Here is a 23,289-nt window from a genome sequence, read left to right on the forward strand (position 1 = left end):
TGTACCCCACCAGAGTGTTTTTAAATGTAAAATGTACCTGAGCTTAAACACAACCAAACCGAAATCCACGCGCGGGTCAGAGTCCAACGGGCGGCACAGATCCACAGGGACTAAAACACGGAGGAGTAAGAAAACGTGGAGGATGCGGGCATCGATCCCGCTACCTCTCGCATGCTAAGCGAGCGCTCTACCATTTGAGCTAATCCCCCGCTCACGGCGAGCATACGGGAAACGTCCTATTCAAAGAGCTCAACGCCACGTGTCAGCTGAGGCGCTGACACGTGATTAGGTTCATGTTGACGTGTGATTGGCCGGGAAACAGCAGGGTGGGAGGAGCGGAAAAAATGCAGGCAAAAATAGAAATGATGGCGGTGACAGCTCAGTGCGATCTGCTCACAGGATAAAGGCGGAGGCTGACGTCACTCAGCAGCGTTTTAAACTGTGAGACGGTTTAAAAACATCCATTTAACAGAAATACGAACAGAGGCGGCTGAAACAGCTGTTATTAACGCAGTACAGCGTCATTAAACGTTAGAGCGGGCGCTTCCCAGGTGAGCCCCAAACAGCTGGATGTAAGCCGCAGTAACGCTGATGCCAGCAGAGCCGAGCTGAAGAACAAAGAGCGTGACCGCTGCCCGTCTCCATGCTGGCCCCGAGTCCAGCTTCTCGGCACCCTTACTACAGTTCACAAAGCAGCAAAGTGGGGACCCAGGTATGGTTACAGCCAGAACAGGGCCTCACAGGGAAGATCATGGTTACAGACCTGGTGGAAACTCGACTTCCTGTGTGTGTGTGTGATCTATCTGTGTCAGGTTTAAACTTTCTGAGGACATTTGACCCTGTGACGCTACATCGACCGTTACTCAGTTCAAGCTTGATCATTTTTGCTTATGACATACAGCTCTGTGTACTTTACCTCATACCGTTTCTTGTCAAGTGAGGACCCTCTTCTCATAAAATACCAGCTTTAGTCTCATGTCAGGACTAACCCATAAAACTGGGTCCTTGTATTCACACGGGGACTGTTTTTGCCTCTATAAAAGCAGACGATTACACACAGAAACTTCAGTCTGATGTTGGGACTGTTTCACGCGACTTTTCTCATGTTTGGACACTTTTCCTGGGCGAGTTTGTTTTTGTACAAAGACTTATCACCATATCTAATATTAGGTCTTCTTTATGTTTTTCATTAGAAATAATGAAAATGATTATTCCCATATTATTTCCCATGAAAATAAGCCTTTATTCAAATGTCCTGTTTTTGTGGTGAGTCATGATTAATCCCCACAAAGACAGACATACAGGCGTGTGTGTGTGTGTGTGTGTGTGTGTTCAGCTGCCACATGCCAACACATCTCAGCTTTGTTCTATTTCTGCTGCAGGACTCAGTCATGGTCTTTATACAGCAGGTGAACGCACACACACACACACACACAGGAATGTAGCTGGAACTTTCCGTGGGTGGGTGCGTGTGGGCGGTGGTCAGCGTATATAAACAGCAGGGAGGACGGCCATCAGGCAGACAGACTTGAGACTGAAGCAGCTCGTCACAAACCAGCACCACCACCTCCACGATAACAGGATGTTGTGCCCCAGTGTCGTCCAGATGTCCCCCGCCGCCATGACGCCTTTCCTGGACCTGCACTGGCCCGTCCGCAGCCTGTGGCCCGAGACCCGGCCGCTTTTCTACCACATCGAGCGGGAGATGATCCGTCACATGCAGGAGATGAAGCAGAGCATCGAGTTCATGGAGAGGCTGCACCAGAAGATCTTTGAGGAGATCGATCAGACATCCTCCTGCACGGGGGTCTTCAAGCCCATCGCCTTCCAGGAACTGGGGAGGGACGGCACCACCTTTGCCCTCAGCCTGGACACGAAGGAGTTCTCCCCGGAGGAGCTGTCGGTGAAGCAGGTGGGCCGCAAGCTGAGGGTGAGTGGCAGAACGGAGAAGAAGCAGGAGGACGGGAAGGGCTGCTACACCTACAAGTGCCAGGAGTTCAGGCAGGAGTTCGACCTGCCGGACGGCGTCGACCCCGAGGCCGTCACCTGCTCGCTGTTGGGAGGCCAGCTGCAGATTCAGGCGCCGCGGGAGAACCCCGCCAACGACGGGAAGGAGAGGATCGTCCCCATCAGCTTCACCTCAGCCCCGGCCGTCACCGCCTCCTCCAGCGCTGGAGCAGAGGGGAGCGGCACCCCCACCTCAGAGAGCACCCCCACAGAGAAAAACTGAAGCCTCCCAGCAGTCTTTGGTCTGTAGTTTTACGGGGACGTTTTTCACTGTTTGTAATAAACTGTCAAGTTTAGCTTTCAGCGATGACTCATCACCTACACGTGAACAGTGAAGCGCCTCCGTCTCCCTGGTGCAGCTTTATCTGCCAGACGGAGGCGACATGGAGCTGATCCCCCCCACCCCCGCACTAATACTTTATTAAACAGTCTTTAGATATTCGCACCTTGCCCAGATACTGGTTTCATCACTGTTCTCTGCACTGGTAAAGTTCTTTTAAACTGGTTTCTCTGGCACACGTTTTCTGTGTCAGGGCTGAACACACACCCGTCTGAGCTCCAAACATCTGGCTGCTGATTGAGTTGAAGTTAAAGAACCTTCAACATTTTCCTGACATTTGCTGTTAACCCATTTTTAATAAGAACTGAACCTGCATGTGCTTCCTGGACCGTCCATGAACTGGCGGCGTGCTCCTTTAACCTGCGACTGTGAGCGAATAAAGACACGAGACACCAGTTTTTCCCCTTTCTTTGTAAAATAATTCTCAATAAACTTAATTTATTCACAAACTGCTTTTCAAATTGCCATGTCGTCATTTTTTTGAAATCACATACAATAAAAAACATTTTCTAAAAGACAAGAGATGTCCGAGACTCTCGCTAACTCTGTACACGGCTCCTCCTCCTCGTCACGGAGCTTTTCTCACTTATTTTTTTTTTCAAACACGATGCGTTCATGACGACAGTCTCGCCGTGCTCAGACATCAGATTAGAAATATTAAGAAAAACAGCAGAAAATGAACAGAAGGACTAAAAATGTAACAGCTACAGTACACGTTTCCTTTTCTTCTCTGTTAGTTTCGTCTTTTTTTCTTTTTAATGTTTACAGAATAATAGAGTATGTTTACTTAAGGCTTATGCTGAGTGTTATGGACCAATCAACAGAACCGAACCAAACCAGGAGGCGGGTGGGAAGGGTGTGTGTTTGTGTGTGCTTTCCTATGTGTGTAATGGGGACACTGTGTTTAATTGTGTTACAGGGACACAGTATGAATTTAGGGTTTTTCCTTTCACAAGTTTGGGGAAAATTAACCTGTAGCCTTGTTTTTTTCTTACCTTCAGCACTGATCAGGACTTTCTAAGTGACACCTATCACAACTTTAATTTAAACGTGTAGCACCCTGGCGTACCTCTGCCAATTTATTCTCGTGTCACAGGCGTTTTTCATGATCGTTAGGTGATTTAATCATCTTCAATGAATATATCCTAACATCTTTAATGAATAAACACAATTTCTTAATGCAAATTCAAGTTCATAATGATTGTTTAAATCAGTGACTCCCAAAATGCAGACTGGAGCCCCCTGGTGGGCTATGAAGATATTGTAGGCAGGCCGCATCATTAATTGAAATTCAGTTTGAAAATTACAAGTGTGTACAGTAACATATTCATATAAACAAAAATAATAAAAGGCTGTTTGTGATATTAGTCATTACTCTCGCCTAAATTTACAGCTCTTGTATTAAAGTTTGTGTCCCAGTGCCACACCTTAGCCATAAACTGTGATATGCCTGGGTAGCATTAACAATGTACAGCCAACAGTGTGTGCTATTTAAGTTTTTAAGTGCTATTTCAAGGTAATACATCACTCTTGTCACTTTATTAGGATGAGGATTTAACCTTTAGAGGCCCATGTGAGATTGTGGTTTTGCAGTGGGCCTCAGCACTCTGGACTTTGGGAGTCGTTGGTTTAAAGAATTCAGTGAAACCCATCCAACATTTTCTAAGATTCTTGTGCTTCTATATTTTTATGCCAAGGTAACATGCTAAAGGCATAAACGTGAAGCATCAGAGGAAGACGACTGTATTTCTGAATATGTTGAAAATTTGAAATACTGGCTTCATCAGTGCTAACACAGAATCACCAGCAGATATTTCATGTGACACGAAAATGTACAAACTGTCACAAAAAGTGAAACTTTGCATTTCATCATCGATGAGTTTGAAACCCACAAAAAACTATTTGTTAATGAGATTGCAGCGCTGCCCCCTAAAGGCAGATCGCAGTAACTACACAAGCTAAAGTATTGCTAAAGTTTGAGCCAAACTAAACCTTAGTCTTAAACTCTAACAAAATAAATAAATATTACACCGTGTTTTGAAATAAATACAACATTTGCATTACTCTCTCAGTTTACTTCATTAAATTTACCCACGTGACTTTATCAGATACTCCTCTGGCTACTGCTGCTCTGCTAAGCTTGGCTAGTTAGCGCTTAGCATTAACAGTTTGTTGTTTATGGTGGCGTGCAGCTGTTTAACTGAGATCTTGGAGCAAAACGATGTTTTTTTAAAATAATGGAAACGGTAAAGAGCGGACACACTAGCTTTAACTTGTTTTCTCCCCCAGCGTCACGTACGTGTAACACATAACAAAGTCAAGTCTCATATAGTTACTGCGTTGAGCTTTTGTGGGGCACACGACACAAAAACGTGACACATACAAAACTGTAAAGAATGAAGTGGACGCTCAGAGGACTGTTTTTGTTGTGTTTTTGAGGGTTTCAAGTTAGAATGAGAGCAAAGTCACTTTTTCAGCCAGCGTTTCCATGTTCACAGCGCACGATGTTTCTGAGCATCCAGACTGAATCCAGACTCACAGAAATGTGTAATTGCTGTAACACAGAAAACTCTCGCTGACCTATAACACTGCACCTGTAACCAAACCAACCGTGTGCGACTGGTACACCAACAGCTACACCTGCTGGGACAAACCTTCATAAAGTCCAGCAGTCACACAGAAGGAAAAGAGGCAACGTGCACTCCAAATATTAGAGACGTACTTTACTTTGTCCTGACAACTTCCTCAAAAAACTGGAGCTCGGGCTTCTTGGATGGTCTGTTAGTACAATTACCCACACAGCATGTCAGCACCTGTCGGTCAAAGAGGCCCCTGATAATACTAATGATTTACACAGGTGAGCTGGGAGTCTATGGCCCCGAGTGGGTTATAAACCCCACCCCCTCCGTGTTAGCCTAATGTGTCAAAGTGTTTGTCATTACGCCGACGTCTGTTCGCATCAGCTCGTGTCCACTCCTTCATGTGGATCGAGCTCGCTTTCTTCAACTGGTTTGCCCAAAACTTCAAACTGTCTGGATACAAGTCACATGACCACCAGGACTGTGACGTCAGTGCCAGAACACACACACACGGTTACTCATATACTTGTGGGGACATAACTGACATAATGCTTTCTCTAACCGTAGCCGAACTGTAACCCTGACACTAAAACCACGTTCTGAGTCTCAAACATGTCTTCAAAGTCGAGGGGACGGTCCCCACAAAGATATGAATACACACACACACACACACACACACACACACACACACACACACACACACACACACGGGGAGTGGTTTTGGGGTGTGTGCAGCAGGAATCTGTGAACACTCAGGTGAACAACAGCATCAGTGGCTGCCGGCGCTCAGCACGGCCGCCGGGAGCCTGAACGCATCACCACGCCGAGGTCACGTGACCGGACAGGTGTGTGTGTGACATCAGATTTCACGATGAAGCGAACACGCTCGATTGTAAACGGCAGCGCCTCAGGAACGAGCGCAGAGTCGCTGAGCGTCGCCTCTGTGAAACGGGACGGCGTCCAAGTGAAACGCCGACCTGCGTTTACAACGGAGCCTGAAGCAGAACGGATGAAATATCGCTCAGTCTAGGTCCCGTTCTTCTCTAAGGTCAGAGGTCAGAGCAGATTGAACCCCGGTTTGTTTATTCTGACCTTGACGATGTTTTCACGCTGCAGCGGAGCAGCGGTACCACAGCTCTCCTGGAGAGTCGGTGGAACTCTGAATATATTTACAAACGTATTCGCTTTTTATTCTGGTTCTTTTTCGTGTGATGGAAGTGATGACCCCTCCCCCTGTGGCACTGAACACTACAGTGCAAAGTTTAACCTTTAACCCCGGGACCCTTCAGACTAAATGTTTCTCCTCGGTACCTGATCCATATTTTAGTTTCCTGAACGTCACCTGACACGTTTCGTACTCGAACGTTTCAGGAAGACGAGCTCGGGGTTCTGTTCTGGTTCGGGTCGGCGAGGTCGGCGTGGTGATGCTGTTTCAGGACGCTGCTGCGGCATGGCGCTCGAAGGCCTGAGGCGAGGAAACTCTGTGCCTCAGAGGCAGAGCGTCGGGCGACGGCGCCTCAGGCTCCGGGTGAGCGTTTAACGGCGGCAGCCACATCATCACTGTCGTGTCGATCAGCTCGTCCAATGAGAGAAGGTGTTGTTCCTGAGAGCCTTGCTGATTGGTGGCAAGGAGGCGCCGAGTGTTGAGATGGTGGCGGTCCAGGAAGTGGGGATGGGGGGGTTAGACAATTTCAAAATAAAACTAAAGAACAGAGAACAGCCTTCATTTACAAATACGTCAGTTTTCTTCTATTAAGTTCAAGTCCAGCTCTGTACAGTCCCGCTCGAACACCGCCTGCTGCGCCGCCTCACGCTCGTCTGCTTCCTCCTCTCCTTCGTCGTCCTCGCGGCACTCCTCGTCGCTCTCGCTCAGCGGCCCGATGCTGGTCCTGCCCAGGCACTCGGCCGGCGAGCAGGAGCCCCGGAAGTCGCCCATGAAGGGCTCCATGCCCATGCAGAGGTCGCCGCCGCAGGCCAGCCTGCCGCCGCCACGCTCCAGACACTGCGGGTCGATGCTGCGCGTCTGCGGGACGAAACATTCACAGCTGTAAATCTGCCACTCGAAGTCTGAGCGTTACACAACCTGAACAGCCAATAACGCAACAGAGGCGGAGCTAATACTAGTTTCAGGAAACATGGACTCTCGTTTCACTGTCACGCTGACGACTGTCAGATCTACTTAGAAAGAACTCGACAGACTCGATGGCGTTAAACGTTTTGAATGTAAATGATCGATCTGAGATCGACCGTGTGGACCCTCCGACCCTCGTTTGTCCTTCTGGAAAAGTCCAGAACTCCCCTCCAATATCTGGGGTTTGGCAGCTCAGCGCCCTCGCTGTGTGCTTACAAATAACTTGACTGACTGGACGCTCGCCTGTCGATCAGTAAACCGTTCAGTTCTTTGAAAACAAACCAGCGGCGTGTTTTTATTACCTGTGTCATCTTGGTGAAGTCGAGGACGGGCCGGGCGCAGGGTCTGTCGGGGTCGCGGCGTCTCTTCAGACCCGGTTTGAGGAGCAGCAGGTCACATGGCTGCGAGTGGCAGCGCGGTAGCTGCGGCGGGAGGCTGCGGCGCAGAGACGACGGCGTGCTGCAGGCCGATGAGGGCGAGGCGGGAACAGGGCCGCCCGCGGTTACGCCGCCCACCGTCGTGACGCAGCCAGGTGGAGGCGCCGCTGCCGCTTGGCTGGGCGCTGGAGGCGGGGGCAGGAAGGTGGAGGCAGCAGAGTCTCTGATGAGCACCGGCGAGAGGGAGAAACGCCGCTGAGGAGGCGGGGGCGGGTGAAGTGGGGAGGGAGAGGAGGAGCAAGAGGAGGGGGAGGGGAAGAAGCAGCAGCAGGCTCCTCCCCCCGCCGCTGCCTCACTGGGGTCCCAGGGGAAGCTCCACGGTAGCGGCGAGTCCGGCGACAGCGCGAGGCTAAAAAAGGTGGGGCTGGACGAGGAGTGCAGCGACGAGTTCAGGGAGGAGCTGGGGGCGCGGAGAGGACAGGCCCCGCCCCCTGCCGCTCCCACCCCTACACCCCCTCCGGCAACCCCTCCCCCCGTGACCCCTCCCCCTGCTCCACCGTGGCACTGCTGGCGGCTGACGGGCGTCCAGACCCGCGAGGCGCTGGGCCGCCACGTGTAGCGGCAGCGCGACAGGTCCTCGGGCACCGACAGCGAGCGGCAGTGTCGTTTGGGTGGTGGAGGAGGGGGGGGGTGGGGGTCCAGGGCCCGGAGGGGGCACCGGCGCTCCGGGGAGGGACAGCTCGGACGCTGAGGTGCTGGGCGCCAGGGGGCGGTGCTGCGGCAGCGGCTGAGAAGGGGCCCCGTCCAGGGGGTCGCCACCCTCCTGCAGGTGAGCATCAGGCGGCACCAGCGCCGAGGGGCCGGGCGGGAAACTAGAGCTCAGCAACCCCCCCTGCAGGCCGGACTTGGAGGGAGGGCAGAGCTGCCAGTAGCTGCTCTCTGAGGACACACACACACACACACACACACAAACACGGACAAACACACACGCACAGACACACAAACACACACGCACACACACGCACACGCACACACACATGCACACACACGCACACACATGCACACACAAACACGGACAAACACACACGCACAGACACACAAACACACACGCACACGCACACACACACGCACACACAAACACACACGCACACACACGCACACGCACACACACATGCACACACACGCACACACATGCACACACAAACACGGACAAACACACACGCACAGACACACAAACACACACGCACACACACACGCACACACACGCACACACACACACACACGGACAAACACACACGCACAGACACACAAACACACACGCACACGCACACACACACACACGCACAGACACACAAACGCACAGACACACAAACGCACAGACACAAACACAAACGCACACACACGCACAGACACACAAACACGCACAAACACACACGCACATGCACACACACGGACAGACACACAAACACGCACAAACACACACGCACACACACGCACACACACGCACAGACACACAAACACGCACATGCACAAACACACACACGCACAAACACACACACACAGACACGCATGCACACACACGCGCACAGACACACACGCACAAACACGCACGCACACACACACAGACACACACACGCGCACAGACACACACACGCACACACACACACGCGCACAGACACACGCACACGCACACACACACACACACACACACACGCACACACACACACACAGACACGTGCACACGCACACACAGACACGTGCACACGCACACACGTGCACACACACACACACACACACGAACACAGACACGCACACACACGCGCACACACACACGCGCACACACACGCGCACACACACGCGCACACACACACACACACACACACACACACAGACACACACACGCACACACAGACACACACACACACGTGCACACGCGCACACACACGCGCACACACACGCGCACACACACGCACACACAGACACGCGCACACACAGACACACACGCACACACACACACACGCACACACACACAGGTAAATAATTACACGCTGCAGGAACAGTGCCTGAGGTAAACACACTCTTTCCTCTTACACACACGTTCATGATGTTCAGGGTTCACTCAGGGAAACAGGAAACTCACCAGGCATCAAGCCATCTGGGGGCCAGCACTCTGCGAGGGTTTTCGGGTCCAGCAGGGACTGAAAGACCAGAATCAGAGTTTCAGCTCTGAGAACATAAAAATATTCCTGCTTTCCAGTTTTGATCCTGGATTTAAGCTGAAGGCAGCAACAGTCCTTTGTGGCTGCAGCGCATTCAGTGGAGATGAGGCGACCTGCAGCACCACCTGGTGTCCACCTGCAGAACTGCTCAGAACTTCAGCTCAGCTGTAACTGAAGCTGTTTCCACACACGACTCAGGTCAGATTATCTTCAGGTTTAAGGTTTGATTTAGAGTCACAGCTGCAGGGAGGAAGGTTCCTGTGAGCTGTGTCAGCTGACGAACTGAAATAATAAAATCAGAATGAATGAAAATCACACGTGAGCGGCTGCTGGTTTGTGGAAGCCGCCATGTTGCTCTGCTTTGGGCCGTTCAGCCTAATTGTGTTGTTGTACTTCATTACTCCCTGAGGACATGATGTGGTCAGTCTCTCCATGACAACAGCAACAGACTAATACAATAACATGTTACAAATATAAGAAACAGCTCCAATGTAACCTGTAAAACCTTACTTTACCATAGACGACCTCACTGTGTGTTAGATGGATGGTACAGAGATGTCCACAGGAATGATGTCCTGTGTTGTTCAGTGGTGCATTGTGGGTAATCTCAGTCTCTCCCTGAGCGCGCTCCTGTGATTGGCCAGCATGTCATGGAGTGGGTGGGAGGTATTGTGCAGCATTTTCCTTATCTTGGACAACATCCTTCTCCGACACCACCCTAACGGAGTCCAGCTCCATCACCACAACATTACTGGCCTCGTGATCAGTTTATTGAGTCTGTTAGCGTCTGTGACCCTCAACCTGCTGTCCCAGCATGCAACAGCACAGAGGACAGAACATCCTGAGTAGGGCTGGGCGATATGGCCTAAAATTCATATCGCGATATAATTTGAAGCACGTGCGGTAACGATATATAATCACGATATATTCTTTTCTTCTGTATAACGGATTTTCCACACTTAAAATCCTTTAATTTTCTCAAAAATCGAGTGGGTGCCTTATGTATGAATTCTGGTTGTGCTTACTGACCTCGAACCGATTTTGGCTGCAGAAATCTGTTAAAAATGTTTGGATGGATTGTCAGAGCATTACGGCTGCCGTAGTCAGGAGCTTCGCGGAGTAATCTGGGTCCAAAACTCCGTCAGCTTCAGGTCCCAAAGTCAAACGAACACTGAGAGTTAAAAACGGTCTGAATTCTTTCATCTTTAATTAAATCATCAGCGTTGCTGCTTTACCAGGTGTAACAATTAAGTTTAACATCCATGAAAACAGAATTTATTAAATTTAACAGGAAGTTAGCTCGCTAGTTTCCACCTAAACATTTCATAGCATGTTCTGACTGAGAGATATTTGAAACTAATTCAAACGTACAGCTCTGCTATCACTTCCAACATAAATGAAGACAGAAAACTAAACAGCAGTGACGTTTGTAGGGTTACTGAAGTTGGGCTAGCTGGTATATAATGATGTGCTACGTGATTGCTAGCGACACAGCTATGTTAGCATAACATTAGCACAGTGAAGCTGGAGGATGAACGCCAACTTTTTTTCCACTCGATAAAAGTTAATGTGAGGGATTCTGGTGGTCAGGGACAAATGCAATCGCATAGCAGGATGCAATCGGTTGTTCAGTGATGACGCTACGAATCCTACTTCCGGGCCTAAAGTAGTCTGCGTTTAATATGGCTTTTGTGTTGTTAACATGTTTAATGTTTTGTATTTTCTTCTATTTAATCTCAAAAAGCTCCTAAAACAGTCAGTGATCACTGTTGACCTCCCTCGGCTTTTATTACCGCTAATCATTTATTTAAGCTCAGTTTTTAAAACCTTAGGATGTAGCTACAGCCCAGCCCATGCAGCAGTATATGAATGACTAACCTCGTATTGTGGATGGATTATCTCAGTTGTTCTCCTGGCTGAAGTTTGGTCCTTTTACAGCATCCTGCCATGCGATTACATTTGTTCCTGACCACCGAGAACACTCACGTTAACTTTTATCGAGTGGAAAAAAAGTTAGCTTGTTTATATTATGCTAACATAGCTGTGTCGCTAGCGGTCACGTAGCACATCATTATATACCAGCTAGCCCAACTTCAGTAACCCTACAAACGTCACTGCTGTTTAGTTTTCTGTCTTCATTTATGTTGGAAGTGATAACAGAGCTGTACGTTTTAATTTGTTTCCAAAACCCCGCAGTCAGGACATGCTATATTGTATTTAGATAGAAGCTAGCGAGCTAACGTCCTGCTAACTTCTAACTCCGTTAAATGTCATAAATTCCGTTTTCATGGATGCCTGGATGTTAAACTCAATTGTTACACCTGGTAGAGCAGAACGCTGATCATTTTATTAAAGATGAAAGACTTTAGACAGTTTTTCAACTCTCAGTAATGCCATAGTGATCGTTTGATATATCGACCTGCAGCGGAGTTTAGGTCCAGACACGGCTAGTGACGTCAGACTGAACAACCGGATACACGGGCCAAACTTCAGTCAGGAGAACAACTGAGATCATTCATCCACAATACGAGGTTAGTTATTAATATACTGCAACAACATGGGAACAGAGCAGCTGCGAGAGAATTCAACATTAATGAATCGATGTTATGGAAGTGGAGGAAGCGCAGTTTTTGGCTTTCCCCATATTTCAACAGTGCTTCATCTCTTTGCTGTGACTGTCGGCATAATTTGCAGATGATAATGGTTGTAGCCGCTGTGATGCTTTCGACCAAAACAGGCGCAGCTTGATGACATCATCAACATGTGCTATCGCGATAGAGCGATATAGTCAAAGTCTCTATCGTTGGCCAAATTTATATCGTTTCTAGCGCCTGAGCATTGTCCGACAGATGTTGAAGGACCTCAGAGACTCTGTGCAGCACCTTTACATGTGTGGCTACAGACACACATGCAGAGAGCAGAGAGCTTTAGGTGTTCGCTTGCAGTGGGACATTTAACAGACATGTCCGCACCATCAAACAGCTGACAGCTAAACAAAACCAACAGTTGCTCTAAATCTAACGTTACGCCATGTTTAGTGGCCTAAAATCACATGTCTGTGACACACAGTCACACATCATATGAGAGTTTATTCACTAAGTGTCAGAGGCCACTTCAAGCAAAGTTTCACTAACAGCAGCTCTCAGTACAGATGGACGTCATCGGAGGTTTGGAGGTGACTTTGGACTAAGATTGATGACACACGAGAGTTTCTTACTCCTGCTTTACTGCTAAGTGTTGATATTACTCAAATATGTTTAAACACAGTGTGCAGACAAGTGTGGACTTTCCACAAACAGCAGCAGAAGCAGCTGGCTGTGTCCTACAGTGGCCACCGTAGCAGGATTGTCCACGTGAATTAGGAGGAATCATCTGCAATCCACTGACATCCAGTGGTGAGATTTCACACCCTGACTTTGTATCAAAGTATCCTGACTGTCAGTGAACACACGGGCCGTGACGGCGTTCAGACTGTCGCTACCAAAAGTACACTTCCTGTCTCTGCTCTGCAGGTGTGACAGTGACCTCACAGGTGAGGCTACAGGTGTGCCACTCACCAGGTACAAGTCCCCTGGCTGAGCAGGGTCGCCTTCCAGAGTCTGCTTCCTCAGGCTCTCCACCAGCAGCGTGACCACAGCATGGTGGCAGGGGACGAGGGGGGAGACAGGGGAGGGTGGCCGGGAGGAGGAGGAGGGGCCAGGTGGAGGGGAGAACAGGGGAGAGAGGGGGGAAGGAGGAGGAGGGAGGGGAGAGTTACGGCCGTCTGTGTGTCCGTCCGTTTGGTCTGTCTCGGGACGAGAGAGGGGAGGAGCTTAGGGCTGAGACTCCTCCTTAAGGCCTCAGGGCCACGTAGCCCCACCCACTCTCACAAGAGCATCATCTGTCAGCCGTTGCTGCAGCAACACACCTGGAAAAGGCACACACACACACGCAGGTGAAGTTAAGCTGAAAAACATTGACAACTCTATCAGGAACAAAGCATCAAACAGCTGATGTTGAGAAGAAACAGGAAAAACACAAGAAAAAAAAGACGACCACAAACAGCACTGGGAACCAGTCCCACAGTCAAGTCCCTGTTTGGAATTGTTAGTCTGTGTGTGTATTGATCCCGCTTATCAGTTCTGGTTGCACTACAATCAGCTGATTGCAGTTCACATGTCAGAGGAGGAAAACAGGTCTGCAGCGTGTAAACGGACGTTCCTTTGACTTTTCTAGTTTAAAGTGGAGACTGCATCACACACCGTGCTAATGCTAAGCTAACGAAGAACCCAGCACAGCAGCCACAGCCTCACCTGAAGGTAGCAAACAGCCAGGCTCAGCTACCTGCTCGTGTTTCTGCAGTAGAGCACAATAGAAACTGAAATATCCTTTATTGTCCCTCGCTGTGCAAATAAAGTGTTTTTTCTTTGCTTTGTGCTCACACAACCCGTCGAAAGGGGAGGAAGACCTGCTGCTTCCAAATAGAGCACATTTCATAATGTTGTAAATCCAAACCCATCATGGATTCATGTTTTGAATCCTGGGTTGTGTGAAATCCCAGAAACACACCTTAGACAAAGTGAATCTGTGAACTAAGGTGTCGGTCTGTTAGGTTATGTTGTGCTGATCCTCGGGTTGGGGGATTTGTGTTCATACTGGAGTGCAAAATTAAAACCAAGATGGACAAGAAAAGTTCAAAGCCATCAGGTGCTCAGTTTAGAAAAAAGGGAAAAGAAGAGGAAGAGAAACAAAAGATGCAGGTAAGCAGACGTGTGATTGGATCATGGCAGGTCATCCTGAACCAATCAGAATACTTTATTAATCCCTAAGGAAATGATGTGGGTTACAGTTGCTCCAACATGAAATGGTAAAAATAGCAACAGTAACAGACTAAACTCCAAACAATATATACAATAATAGAATATTAATTAGTCATTGTCAATTGCTGATTCGTCGTGTTCTCATTGTATGATGAATTATGATGGTTGTTTGGATACTATGCATACTCTCTCTCTTCATGTGTGTGTGTGTGTGTGTGTGTGTGTGTGTGTGTGTGTGTGTGTCGGCGCTGACCACTGCTGACCTGACCGCAACAAAGAGGGGAAATTGCTCCAACATGCACAAATATTTGACCACACAGAGTGCAATTAGTGATGGTGGAGACAATAACCTCAGAATGACAATCAATAAACTCTTCATTTTCACCCCTATAAGAGACACCGAAAAACAAAAAGACGCCATCAAGAAGAAGAAGACCCCCGTGGACAGAGACGAAGCACAAAAGAGACCCACGAAAACATCCACAGAGTGAAACGACTGACAGACTAAAGACGGCCTCAAAGACGCTACGACCAAACAGCCTGAAGAAACCACCATGAACGACTGGAGGAAGCGCATCTGAGACCCGACAAAAACAACAACAAAAAAGACTAAAGTGTGAAAAGGAGCTCACAGAGACTACAAACCACCTGCACCGCCGTCGAGGCGACATAAAACCACCCAGACCCCCCAAAGCCACGCAGGAAAACTGCAGAACAAACACACGAGGCATACCCACATAACAACCAGCAAGAGCCAGGACTGGACATTCAATCGGAAAAGAAATGTCAAAAAGAGCAAAAACAAAAACCTGACAACAAAATTACACAAAAATAACCTCAAAAGGAATACAAGGTCCCAGAGATTAGTCTGGACCGCTCATCGCATGAAATTAGACTTTAATTATTATGTCACACAGTTAACACTCATAATAATAACAATAACAGTTTCACTCCTTCATGTCGTTACTCTCCAGTTGCAGCCTTGCATCAGTGCTGTAACTGAGTACCGTTACTCCGTTACTCGTGGACCCCCTGGGGCTCCTGTAAACCAGGTCAGGGGCCAAGAACAGGGGACCATCACCCCGTCATCGGGGCGGAACCCCGGGGTCTGGTTAGCGCGGCTCTGCTGGGGGAATATCGGCTCCGGGTACATGCCGATGACCGTGAGCCGAACCGAGCCGAGCCGGGCTGACCGAGGCCGGCGGGCACCCCCGACAGCTTGTTAGCTTGTGGCTAAGCATCCCATTGCTTTTAATGAGGGATGCTTTCCGCCCGTGTACCTGTCGGCCCGGTGGGCGGTGTGTTTGCGGAGGGTTACTCCATGAAAAAAAACACAAACCCCGGTTTGTGTTATGACGGCGGACCGTTACATCACCAGCAGTTCACCTGAGCCGTTAGCTCGCTGCTATAAATAACAAGTCATCCCGTTATTCCGCTCAAGGTCGGCACAATAAACTCAGCCATCTTGCTCGGAGGATGGGAGCCGCTGAGTGACGGCTCTGCCTCCTCCACCGCCTCCCGGGCTCCGGGGGCCCGTGCCGGGCTGCTAGCAGCGAACAGGGCGGCAGTTAGTAGCTAACGGCGGCTAACGGGTTAGCTGCTAGCTGACCCGTTAGCCGCCGTTAATGGTGTCACAAACAACCCACGAACATCAATGATGCTCCCGGTGTCTGTCCCGCCTCCGGCCATCACCCAGGCCAGGGCCGTCCGCACACACCGGACCCCTCACAGGCCCATGCTCAGCAGAACCACCGCAGGCCGTCAACAGCGATCGGAACAGCGGTGCTGACGGCGTGTGGCCGGCCCGAGAGCTCCCGGAGCGGCGAGAGGGGGGCGACACACGGCGGGATGCTGCGGGACGGAGTCGGACACACGTCCCGCTCTCTCCGGCCCGGCGCAGTGCTTACCTTGTCGGTTGACGGGGTGAGGCGGCTCCTGTGGCTGCAGCGGGCCGGCGAACGGCTCTGTGTTCGGTGTATCGACCCAGTATTATCGTCGAACACAGCGGACCGAAGCGGGAATCTAACCGCGCGGAGCGGGCATCGCAGGCTCCGGCACTGAGCCGCACATCTGCCTGGATCGGTGTCCGGTCTCCGTTATTAAAACATAATAATAATAACGAGAACTGCGCGCGCACACGCCCGTGAGCGGCGGGCATTCATAAATAACAGCTACGGTGCCAGCGGAGGAGGGGCGGGGCTTCAGCGCATCACCGGCACCTGCCGTTTATTTACGTCTGATCCTTTGATCCGGTCCGCAGTGCCGCCGCTCAGCACAGCCGAACCTGCCGCACGAACCCGGGGCGAATCTCCGAGAACGCTGCCGCGCGGGGCATGACGGGAGCTGGAGTCCGCGGAGGCTTGTTTACAGCCACAGCTCGCGTTAAAGGACAAACCCACAGAAACGGTGCGCGGACCGGGCCCGACCGGAGGAACCTCGGAGAACCGTGCAGACACCGGGACATTAAAAATAACGAAAATTGAGTAAAAATGGTGAAGACAAGAGTAGAGACTAAAAATAAATAAAAATACGTGGTTGAAACTAAAAATTGATTCTATTAATATTACATTTTTGAAATCTGAATATTTTAAAAACAAAGAGGAAGCAAAAAGACTTTGTTAAATAAACTGTACATTGAAAATAAATTTGAAAAACTAAAATAAAACTGTTAGAGTTAAAATCTAGTTTAGAAATAAGGAGTTCATCTTTAGGGTTTACTTTTAAAAACAAACACCACACACGTAAAACCTGATAAAATGCGTGGATAGTCAGACCGAGTAAAAATCATTTATGGATTAAAAAAAAAAAATTTAATTCTATTCAAAGCTGCATTTTAGAAGCAAGAAGTAGATTTAAACGAGCCGCTTCATCTTATTCTGCACATTTAAGGATTTTCTGTGAAAACAAACAACCCAGATATTCTGATGGGACAGAGAAGACAAACTTGTTTGGAGTCCAGGTTCTTACAGCTGCACACCCTCAGTGAACACCTCTGCATGTCCAACACTTTTATGGAGAGTAGAAGAAGAACGAGTCAGCCTGTGGATCAGTAACACTTTATTTACGCCTTTATTAATCACATGGTTCAGCTTTGCTCTTGACAGTCAAGCAGCAAAAAAAGTAGGAAGAGTAAAAAGAAAACTCAAACACAAAGATGGCCGCTCCCCTCCACTCAGCAGGGGGTCGTTTTTGAGAAAAAACATGGCGGTGCGGGGGGGGAGGAGCCTGAGCCAGACAGCAGAGCACGAAGGTGAAGGTGGAGCAAAGACAACAAAGTGACACCAAAGTGAGTCGATACAGAAATGAGTGCAGAACAGGTGAGGAGTGCTTCATGAGGTCGAACGTTCAGGTGCATCCGAGTGTTCAGCTGTCCGCCCTGACGACGCGTTCACGAGCAGCCGGGAAACCTCAGCACCTGGGAGGGGGGGTGGCGGCCAATCGGATCCCTGCGGTCGTTCAGTTAATCTTCAGACACATTTAAAAAGACACGATGAGGAAACAAGGGCGAGGACTGCGTCGGGTGGTCAGTACGGGTTCCACAGGAGCTGGTCGGAGAACACAGGGACCTGCTGGTCATCAGAGTCTGCACAGAGAAACAAGATGGCGGTGAGCCGACAAACAGGAAGTGAGCACATGTCACAGAACAAGACCCCGATCGCCTGCCTCAGCAGGTTTGATGTAACCACAGCGTCAGTCCTCATGTGACCTCATGTCCCCACAGTCTGTACTTCAGGACCGCTTCGACTTTTTTATTCCAGTAAAAAGTACTCAGAGTAAAAGTGGCTCCTATTTGTGTGCAAAGCCAAACGAACCGTGCAAGTAAAACAAACACCTGCAAATTCTACTTCAGTACAAATACTTAGTTACTTCCCACCTCTGGATCTGACCAAGCCCCGCCCCAAACCAGCCAGCAGGCTCACCCTCAGGAGTCGCCCCCTGCTGGCTGAGTTACCTCACCTTGGCCGTGGTCCGTTTCCATCAGGAGGTGGAGCCAGTCGGTCATGCTGTCATCGGTGGTCAGCTGACTGCTGAGTGAGTAGTTCAGGCCTGGAGGAGAGCGAAGCGCCCGGCGGCTCGCCTCCAGCTGCAGAGAAACAAACAGGAATAAATAAAGTCACCGATCAGCTGATGTTGTGTTTTACAGAGGACGTTAAATAAAGTTAACGCATCTTTAATGAGCCGAAGAATTTGATTGGTGACTGATTACCGGCGACACGGGGACGGCCCAGGCTCCAGGCAGCGCTGAGGGCGTGGCGGCCAGCAGAGGAGACACAGAGGAGACTTTAGAGGATGCTGGAGTCTCCTTCTCTCTCTGCTCGTCTCCAACATTCTCAAAGAGGTCAGAGGTCATCTTCTCCAGCTGACTCTGCCTAAGAGAGAAAACACTGATGATGTCACAGAAAGGCCTCAGCTGACGAGGATCAGTTTCTGGATAAATGTCAACTGGCGCTGGGTTCCACCTACAGCTGCTCCACGGGGTCCGGCGTGTCGGCGGCATCCGGCTGGGCGCCGGCCGGAGGGTCCCACAGGTGCAGCGCTCGCCTCCACAGACGCACCTGCATGTCCCAGGAGCGCCGGCTGTACTTCCTGTACTTGTTAGGAGTGGAGGGGTGGAGCTTAGGATCCCTCAGGTGTCTGAGGAGGAGGAGAGAAACCAGACGTCAGCGTCGACGTTTGAAGAACCGTCGTCCGATTCTCGGCGTCATGCTCCGGGTTCTTACTTGGGGACTTGCTGGATGTAGTTCTGGTATCCGCTGGTGTTCTTGCCGTACTGGATCTGTTTCTGCCGCCGTTTCAGAACCGCGGCGTTGGTCTCCGTGTTGGTCGGGTCCGGCAGGCGGGGGTAACAGCGGCTGATGTGGGGCCTTCACAGAGCGACAAATTAAACAGGGAACACAGAAGCCCAGAGAAGAAGAGGCTCCAGCAGCGTGCAGTGCTGCAGGCAACGCCACAGGCCAACACAGCTCAGGGGCGTGGCCTACCGCCACCTGATGCAGGTTATGCACAGAGCAGGCCAGAACCTCTGAATGTCCCTCGTTCTCACCTCCTGCTGTCCACGTCGTCCGTCCCCACGGCCACGCTGCTCGTGGACACTTTGAGGATGCAGCGCTCCAGGATGGAGGACCTGAGGAAGAACAGCTGCATGAACACCTGCTGTGGCGACCTTCAGGTTTCAGTCCACGTTTACTGGTCCGCGCAGGATTAGCTGATCCTGATAACGGCTCGTTAGCCTGGATTAAAGAAGCCAAATACCTGCGTGGTTTGCCGCTGATGACTCGCTCTTGTCCTCGCATGCCGCCGGCGCCACGAGGAGACGGGATCGGAGAGACGTTACTGCAAAGAAGAGAAAGGCGTCAGGAGAAACCACGGCCTGCAGAGGGCGCCGTCTCTGCCACGCTACACTGACCCCACCCCTCTGCAGGAGAATTTCATACCTGACCAGGCTGTCGTACACGGAGCTGCAGCCGGGGAGCAGCCACGGCTCGGGGGCGGAGCATCCCGAGGCGGTGGTGGTCAGCACCGGGTCAGAAAGGCTGTTCCACATGGCCGCCGACCAGCCCTTCGCGCAGACACACGACCACGGGCTGAAGAGGAAGCTGCAAGCAGACACACCCGGTTTAGAGAGTCCAGGTGAGACTGACGAGCTCACCTCAGGTCACTGAGCGATTCAGAGCCCTCGAAGGGTCGTTGACCCCCCTCCCCTCGTCAGAGTCGTTGTGATGATGATGGGGGGTTAAGCACTCAGGATTCACACCTGGACTCATCCAGGCCAACGAGTCCCGGGAGACCCCCTCCCCCCTGCTTTCAGCCCAGGTTTCTGTTTGTGGACGAGCACCATGTAGAAACTACATCATTTCCTGTTTCTGTCGCTACGCGAGCGGTCACACGTCTGTCAGTCTCATCCTGAGACGTCAGCACCCCAGTCTCAGCATGCAGATGTTACAGATGTTTTCAGTGGACTGATGGAACAGCTCATATCAATAAACTATACAAAGCTCGACCACACGTCCCGAGTGTGTCCCTGCTCACCTGCAAGCTCAGCCTCGTCACGAGTCTCATTTCTGGACATCACGAGGTCACAGCTCAGGTCCTTCGTCACTGACTCACAGGTTCGAGCTGCTGCTTTCAGAGTTTAAGTGTTAAAGATACGCGTGTGCTTAAAGTCAGTGCAGAGGTTCCAGTCTGTGAGGCGGCGTGCGCCAAACACTCACTGCTCGTATTTAAACTGACAAAAATAAGCTGTTGGTCTATAATATGCGAGACGTTTCCTCATGAATGGCATCCAGTCATGTTGAGCCACAAACAGCACTCCTGTAACAGGCTGGAAGCACCAATCAGTGTTTGGCAGCGTCTTGAGTTCACCTTTATCTGTCCAGTTAAAAAAAAAAAAAAAAAAAGTCTTTTTTTAAGGGTAACCTGGCCGCCAGGACCGTGTTCACCGACACACGTAGTGACATTACACATAAACACCAAAAACATTGGAAATCAGTTTTTCGCACAACACCGGGAGCCTGGCAGCAAGACCCGGGGCCGCTGCAGGTACAGAGAACACAGGTGAGTCCGCGAGCTCATACCGAGAGCTGACGTCACGAAGCGCAGACCCAGCGCGTGTTTAAAGAGAACAAACAGCCGGAAACCACACGAGACGAAGCCGCGGTTCGGCTTTGTTCCGTCTCACAGACATCAGCTGCTTCGGCCCGCTCAACTTTACAAAGACGCCAAACAAACGGAACACGAACAGGTGCAGCCTGAGCTAAGAATCCCAGCTGTGATTGGCTGAGCTCAGCTGCAGGTGAGGACAGACTCGTACCTGGAGGACAGCGGCGGGCTCTGCTCTGCCGGTTCCACTCTGCTCGCGGACATCTTCGGACTCACAGAACACGTCGGTCCGCTCTCACAGCCTTTAATGAGCGGCACCTGGAGCGGAGGGGGCGGGGCCGCGATGAGGGCGGGGCCTCACCTTAGCGCTCCACACCTAGCCCTGGAAAAAGAGCCATGTGTCAGGTCAAACACAAATGCAAGAACAATCATGCCACTGTGCGATGTGTTCACTGCTACAGATACACATGTGGTAAATGCAGACTACAGATACCATGGCAGTGCCAGGATTGTGAGTGATTGCTGAAAATGTTGAAATGTACTCACTCACTTTTTATTATTATTTGTAAATATGTGTACAAATGGTTGGTTTTTTGTACTGTTTTTATCAATAAATCTCAGCAACAAAGGAAATACACCCATGTGTGTTGATTTCTCCCTAAGATGGCAAACTGAAACACTCCAAGTTGGTGACTTTTGGAGATTTATTTCCCTGGATGATTGAGAATGCATCAAGACGAACACAAAAGGAAGTTCACAGCTTTTAGCAGCTCCCCCACCCCCTCATTCACACACCCCCACTCCCCTCCAGAATTCCCAGATAACAACCTAATTTACATATGAATGACTAGACAATTTAGCTTCCACTTGGCTGAAGCTAAAGCCTAGCTAAAAGCCTACCAGCCATTTGGCTGGAAGGCGGGTTTTAAAGGTAGAAAGGTAGAAGGCTGGGCACTGCTGCTCTCGGGGGACTCTAAGTGTTAAAATCAACCTGGTTACGCTCCAGCTGGTCCCTGATTTGTTTTATTTTAAAATTCCGTTGATAAACAGTTTTTTATTTCAGGAATTACATTAAATTTATTGCTCTAAACAATAAATAAAGTCAGAAACATATTTATGGCTGATTCTAAGATCAGTGCTGCAGTCAGGCCTGTTTCTCCTGTTTCATCTTATTCAGAATATCATAGCGAGCCAGTTTCCTCATCCTATCACTGATACAGTCAAACAGTATTTAATCATCCATATTTATCACATTAGACATTTGCGTCTTCAGCACCGCACAGACAGAAGAGCTGCTCAGGTCCCCCACACCAGCAGGGGGCCCCGGGAGCAGCTGAGTCCCACAGACAGGCTGATAAATGGATATTGGTTGTGTGAGTGTGGACTGTGAGGTATGATAAATCTGTCATCACTCTGATATCACAACAGGTTTAATCAGTCACCAAATCTGTGCTAACGCCAATCTGACACAAGCCGCTAACATCGGTGCTGCTGCTGTGGGTAACGAGGGCTCTGTGGGCTTTTGTCTCAATCTGACTTCAATACTTACTCCAACCCATCAAAAACTCTTGAAAGAGCTCATTGATGATCTGCAGAGGAACGGTGTATTTGACGTTTCAGGCTTCAGAGCTCATCCCAGTACAGAAACAACGTGAAGCTCATAAAGGATCTTCTTATGTTCTAACTTTCTGCTTCTTCATTCAGATCAAACTGAGGTTATTGTACTCGGCCCTGAAAATCTTAGAAATATGGTATCTAAGCAGATTCTTACTCTGGATGGCATTACCTTGGCCTCCAGTAACGCTGTGAGGAACCTTGGAGTCATGTTTGACCAGGACATGTCCTTCAATGCACATATTAAACAAATATGTAAGACTGCTTTCTTCCATTTGTGCAACATCTCTAAAGTTAGAAATATCCTGTCTCAGAGTGACGCTGAAAAACTAGTTCATGCATTTATTACTTCCAGGCTGGACGACTGTAATTCATTATTATCAGGAAGTCCTAAAAACTCCCTGAAAAGCCTTCAGTTAATCCAAAATGCTGCAGTGAGAGTCCTGACAGGGAAACTTCCCACCCAGCGCTCAGCAGTCCTGACAGATCCTGACGCTGAGCTCAGAGCTCGCTGCCGTCAGTGCTGCAGGTTCGTCGTGCAGACGTGAAGGTTGGTAAACCTGCTGAGACTGAAGCAGCGATGGGTTTGATAAACGTTCTGTCGTCGCGGGTGTTGATGGGAC

At 49.9% G+C, this 23,289-nt stretch overlaps 3 protein-coding genes and 1 non-coding gene across 5 annotated transcripts; 1 reads left to right on the forward strand and 3 right to left on the reverse strand.

The window, feature by feature from the left end:
- Positions 1 to 136: 136 nt before the first annotated feature.
- On the reverse strand, positions 137 to 209 carry trnaa-agc. The gene has a single exon. It is a non-coding gene; the product is annotated as a tRNA-Ala (tRNA).
- Positions 210 to 1,490: 1,281 nt separating this feature from the next.
- On the forward strand, positions 1,491 to 2,796 carry LOC120730627 (heat shock protein beta-11-like). The gene has a single exon (XM_040027052.1). It carries the CDS (start codon positions 1,583 to 1,585, stop codon positions 2,228 to 2,230), a length of 648 nt encoding a protein of 215 aa, XP_039882986.1. The 5' UTR covers positions 1,491 to 1,582; the 3' UTR covers positions 2,231 to 2,796.
- Positions 2,797 to 3,097: 301 nt separating this feature from the next.
- fam53c (family with sequence similarity 53 member C) lies at positions 3,098 to 16,851 on the reverse strand. The gene is given in 6 exon segments (XM_040027051.1): positions 3,098 to 6,949; positions 7,360 to 8,124; positions 8,126 to 8,373; positions 9,575 to 9,632; positions 13,211 to 13,560; positions 16,360 to 16,851. Coding segments are annotated over 4 exon segments (1,305 nt in total). The 5' UTR covers positions 9,582 to 9,632; positions 13,211 to 13,560; positions 16,360 to 16,851; the 3' UTR covers positions 3,098 to 6,664.
- A 651-nt stretch (positions 16,852 to 17,502) lies between these two features.
- Positions 17,503 to 21,395, reverse strand: slbp2 (stem-loop binding protein 2). Of its 2 annotated transcripts, none has more exons than XM_040027053.1 (9): positions 21,264 to 21,395; positions 19,888 to 20,049; positions 19,706 to 19,786; positions 19,497 to 19,577; positions 19,174 to 19,317; positions 18,917 to 19,087; positions 18,660 to 18,822; positions 18,410 to 18,536; positions 17,503 to 18,035 (listed from the first exon to the last, which is right to left on the reverse strand). In XM_040027053.1, the coding sequence occupies exons 1-9, from the start codon at positions 21,314 to 21,316 to the stop codon at positions 17,977 to 17,979; spliced, it is 1,041 nt and encodes a 346-aa protein (XP_039882987.1). In that variant the 5' UTR covers positions 21,317 to 21,395; the 3' UTR covers positions 17,503 to 17,976. The 2 variants fall into 2 exon arrangements, with proteins under 2 accessions (XP_039882987.1, XP_039882989.1); XM_040027055.1 differs by lacking the exon at positions 21,264 to 21,395 and adding an exon at positions 20,483 to 21,161.
- Between the last annotated feature and the right edge of the window lie 1,894 nt (positions 21,396 to 23,289).

This window comes from Simochromis diagramma, unplaced genomic scaffold (genome assembly GCF_900408965.1).
Source record: "Simochromis diagramma unplaced genomic scaffold, fSimDia1.1 OVJJ01000773.1, whole genome shotgun sequence".
Taxonomy (NCBI): domain Eukaryota; kingdom Metazoa; phylum Chordata; class Actinopteri; order Cichliformes; family Cichlidae; genus Simochromis; species Simochromis diagramma.

Bases quoted from the DNA above. Each gene is read 5' to 3' on its own strand.
- LOC120730627 (XM_040027052.1), top strand. From the start codon at position 1,583: ATGTTGTGCCCCAGTGTCGTCCAGATGTCCCCCGCCGCCATGACGCCT.
- slbp2 (XM_040027053.1), bottom strand. From the start codon at position 21,316: ATGTCCGCGAGCAGAGTGGAACCGGCAGAGCAGAGCCCGCCGCTGTCC. The intron at 19,787-19,887 runs GTATGAAATTCT...TCTTCTTTGCAG, and splicing joins GTGTACGACAGCCTGGTCAG to TAACGTCTCTCCGATCCCGT. The intron at 19,578-19,705 runs GTATTTGGCTTC...GTTCTTCCTCAG, and splicing joins ATCAGCGGCAAACCACGCAG to GTCCTCCATCCTGGAGCGCT.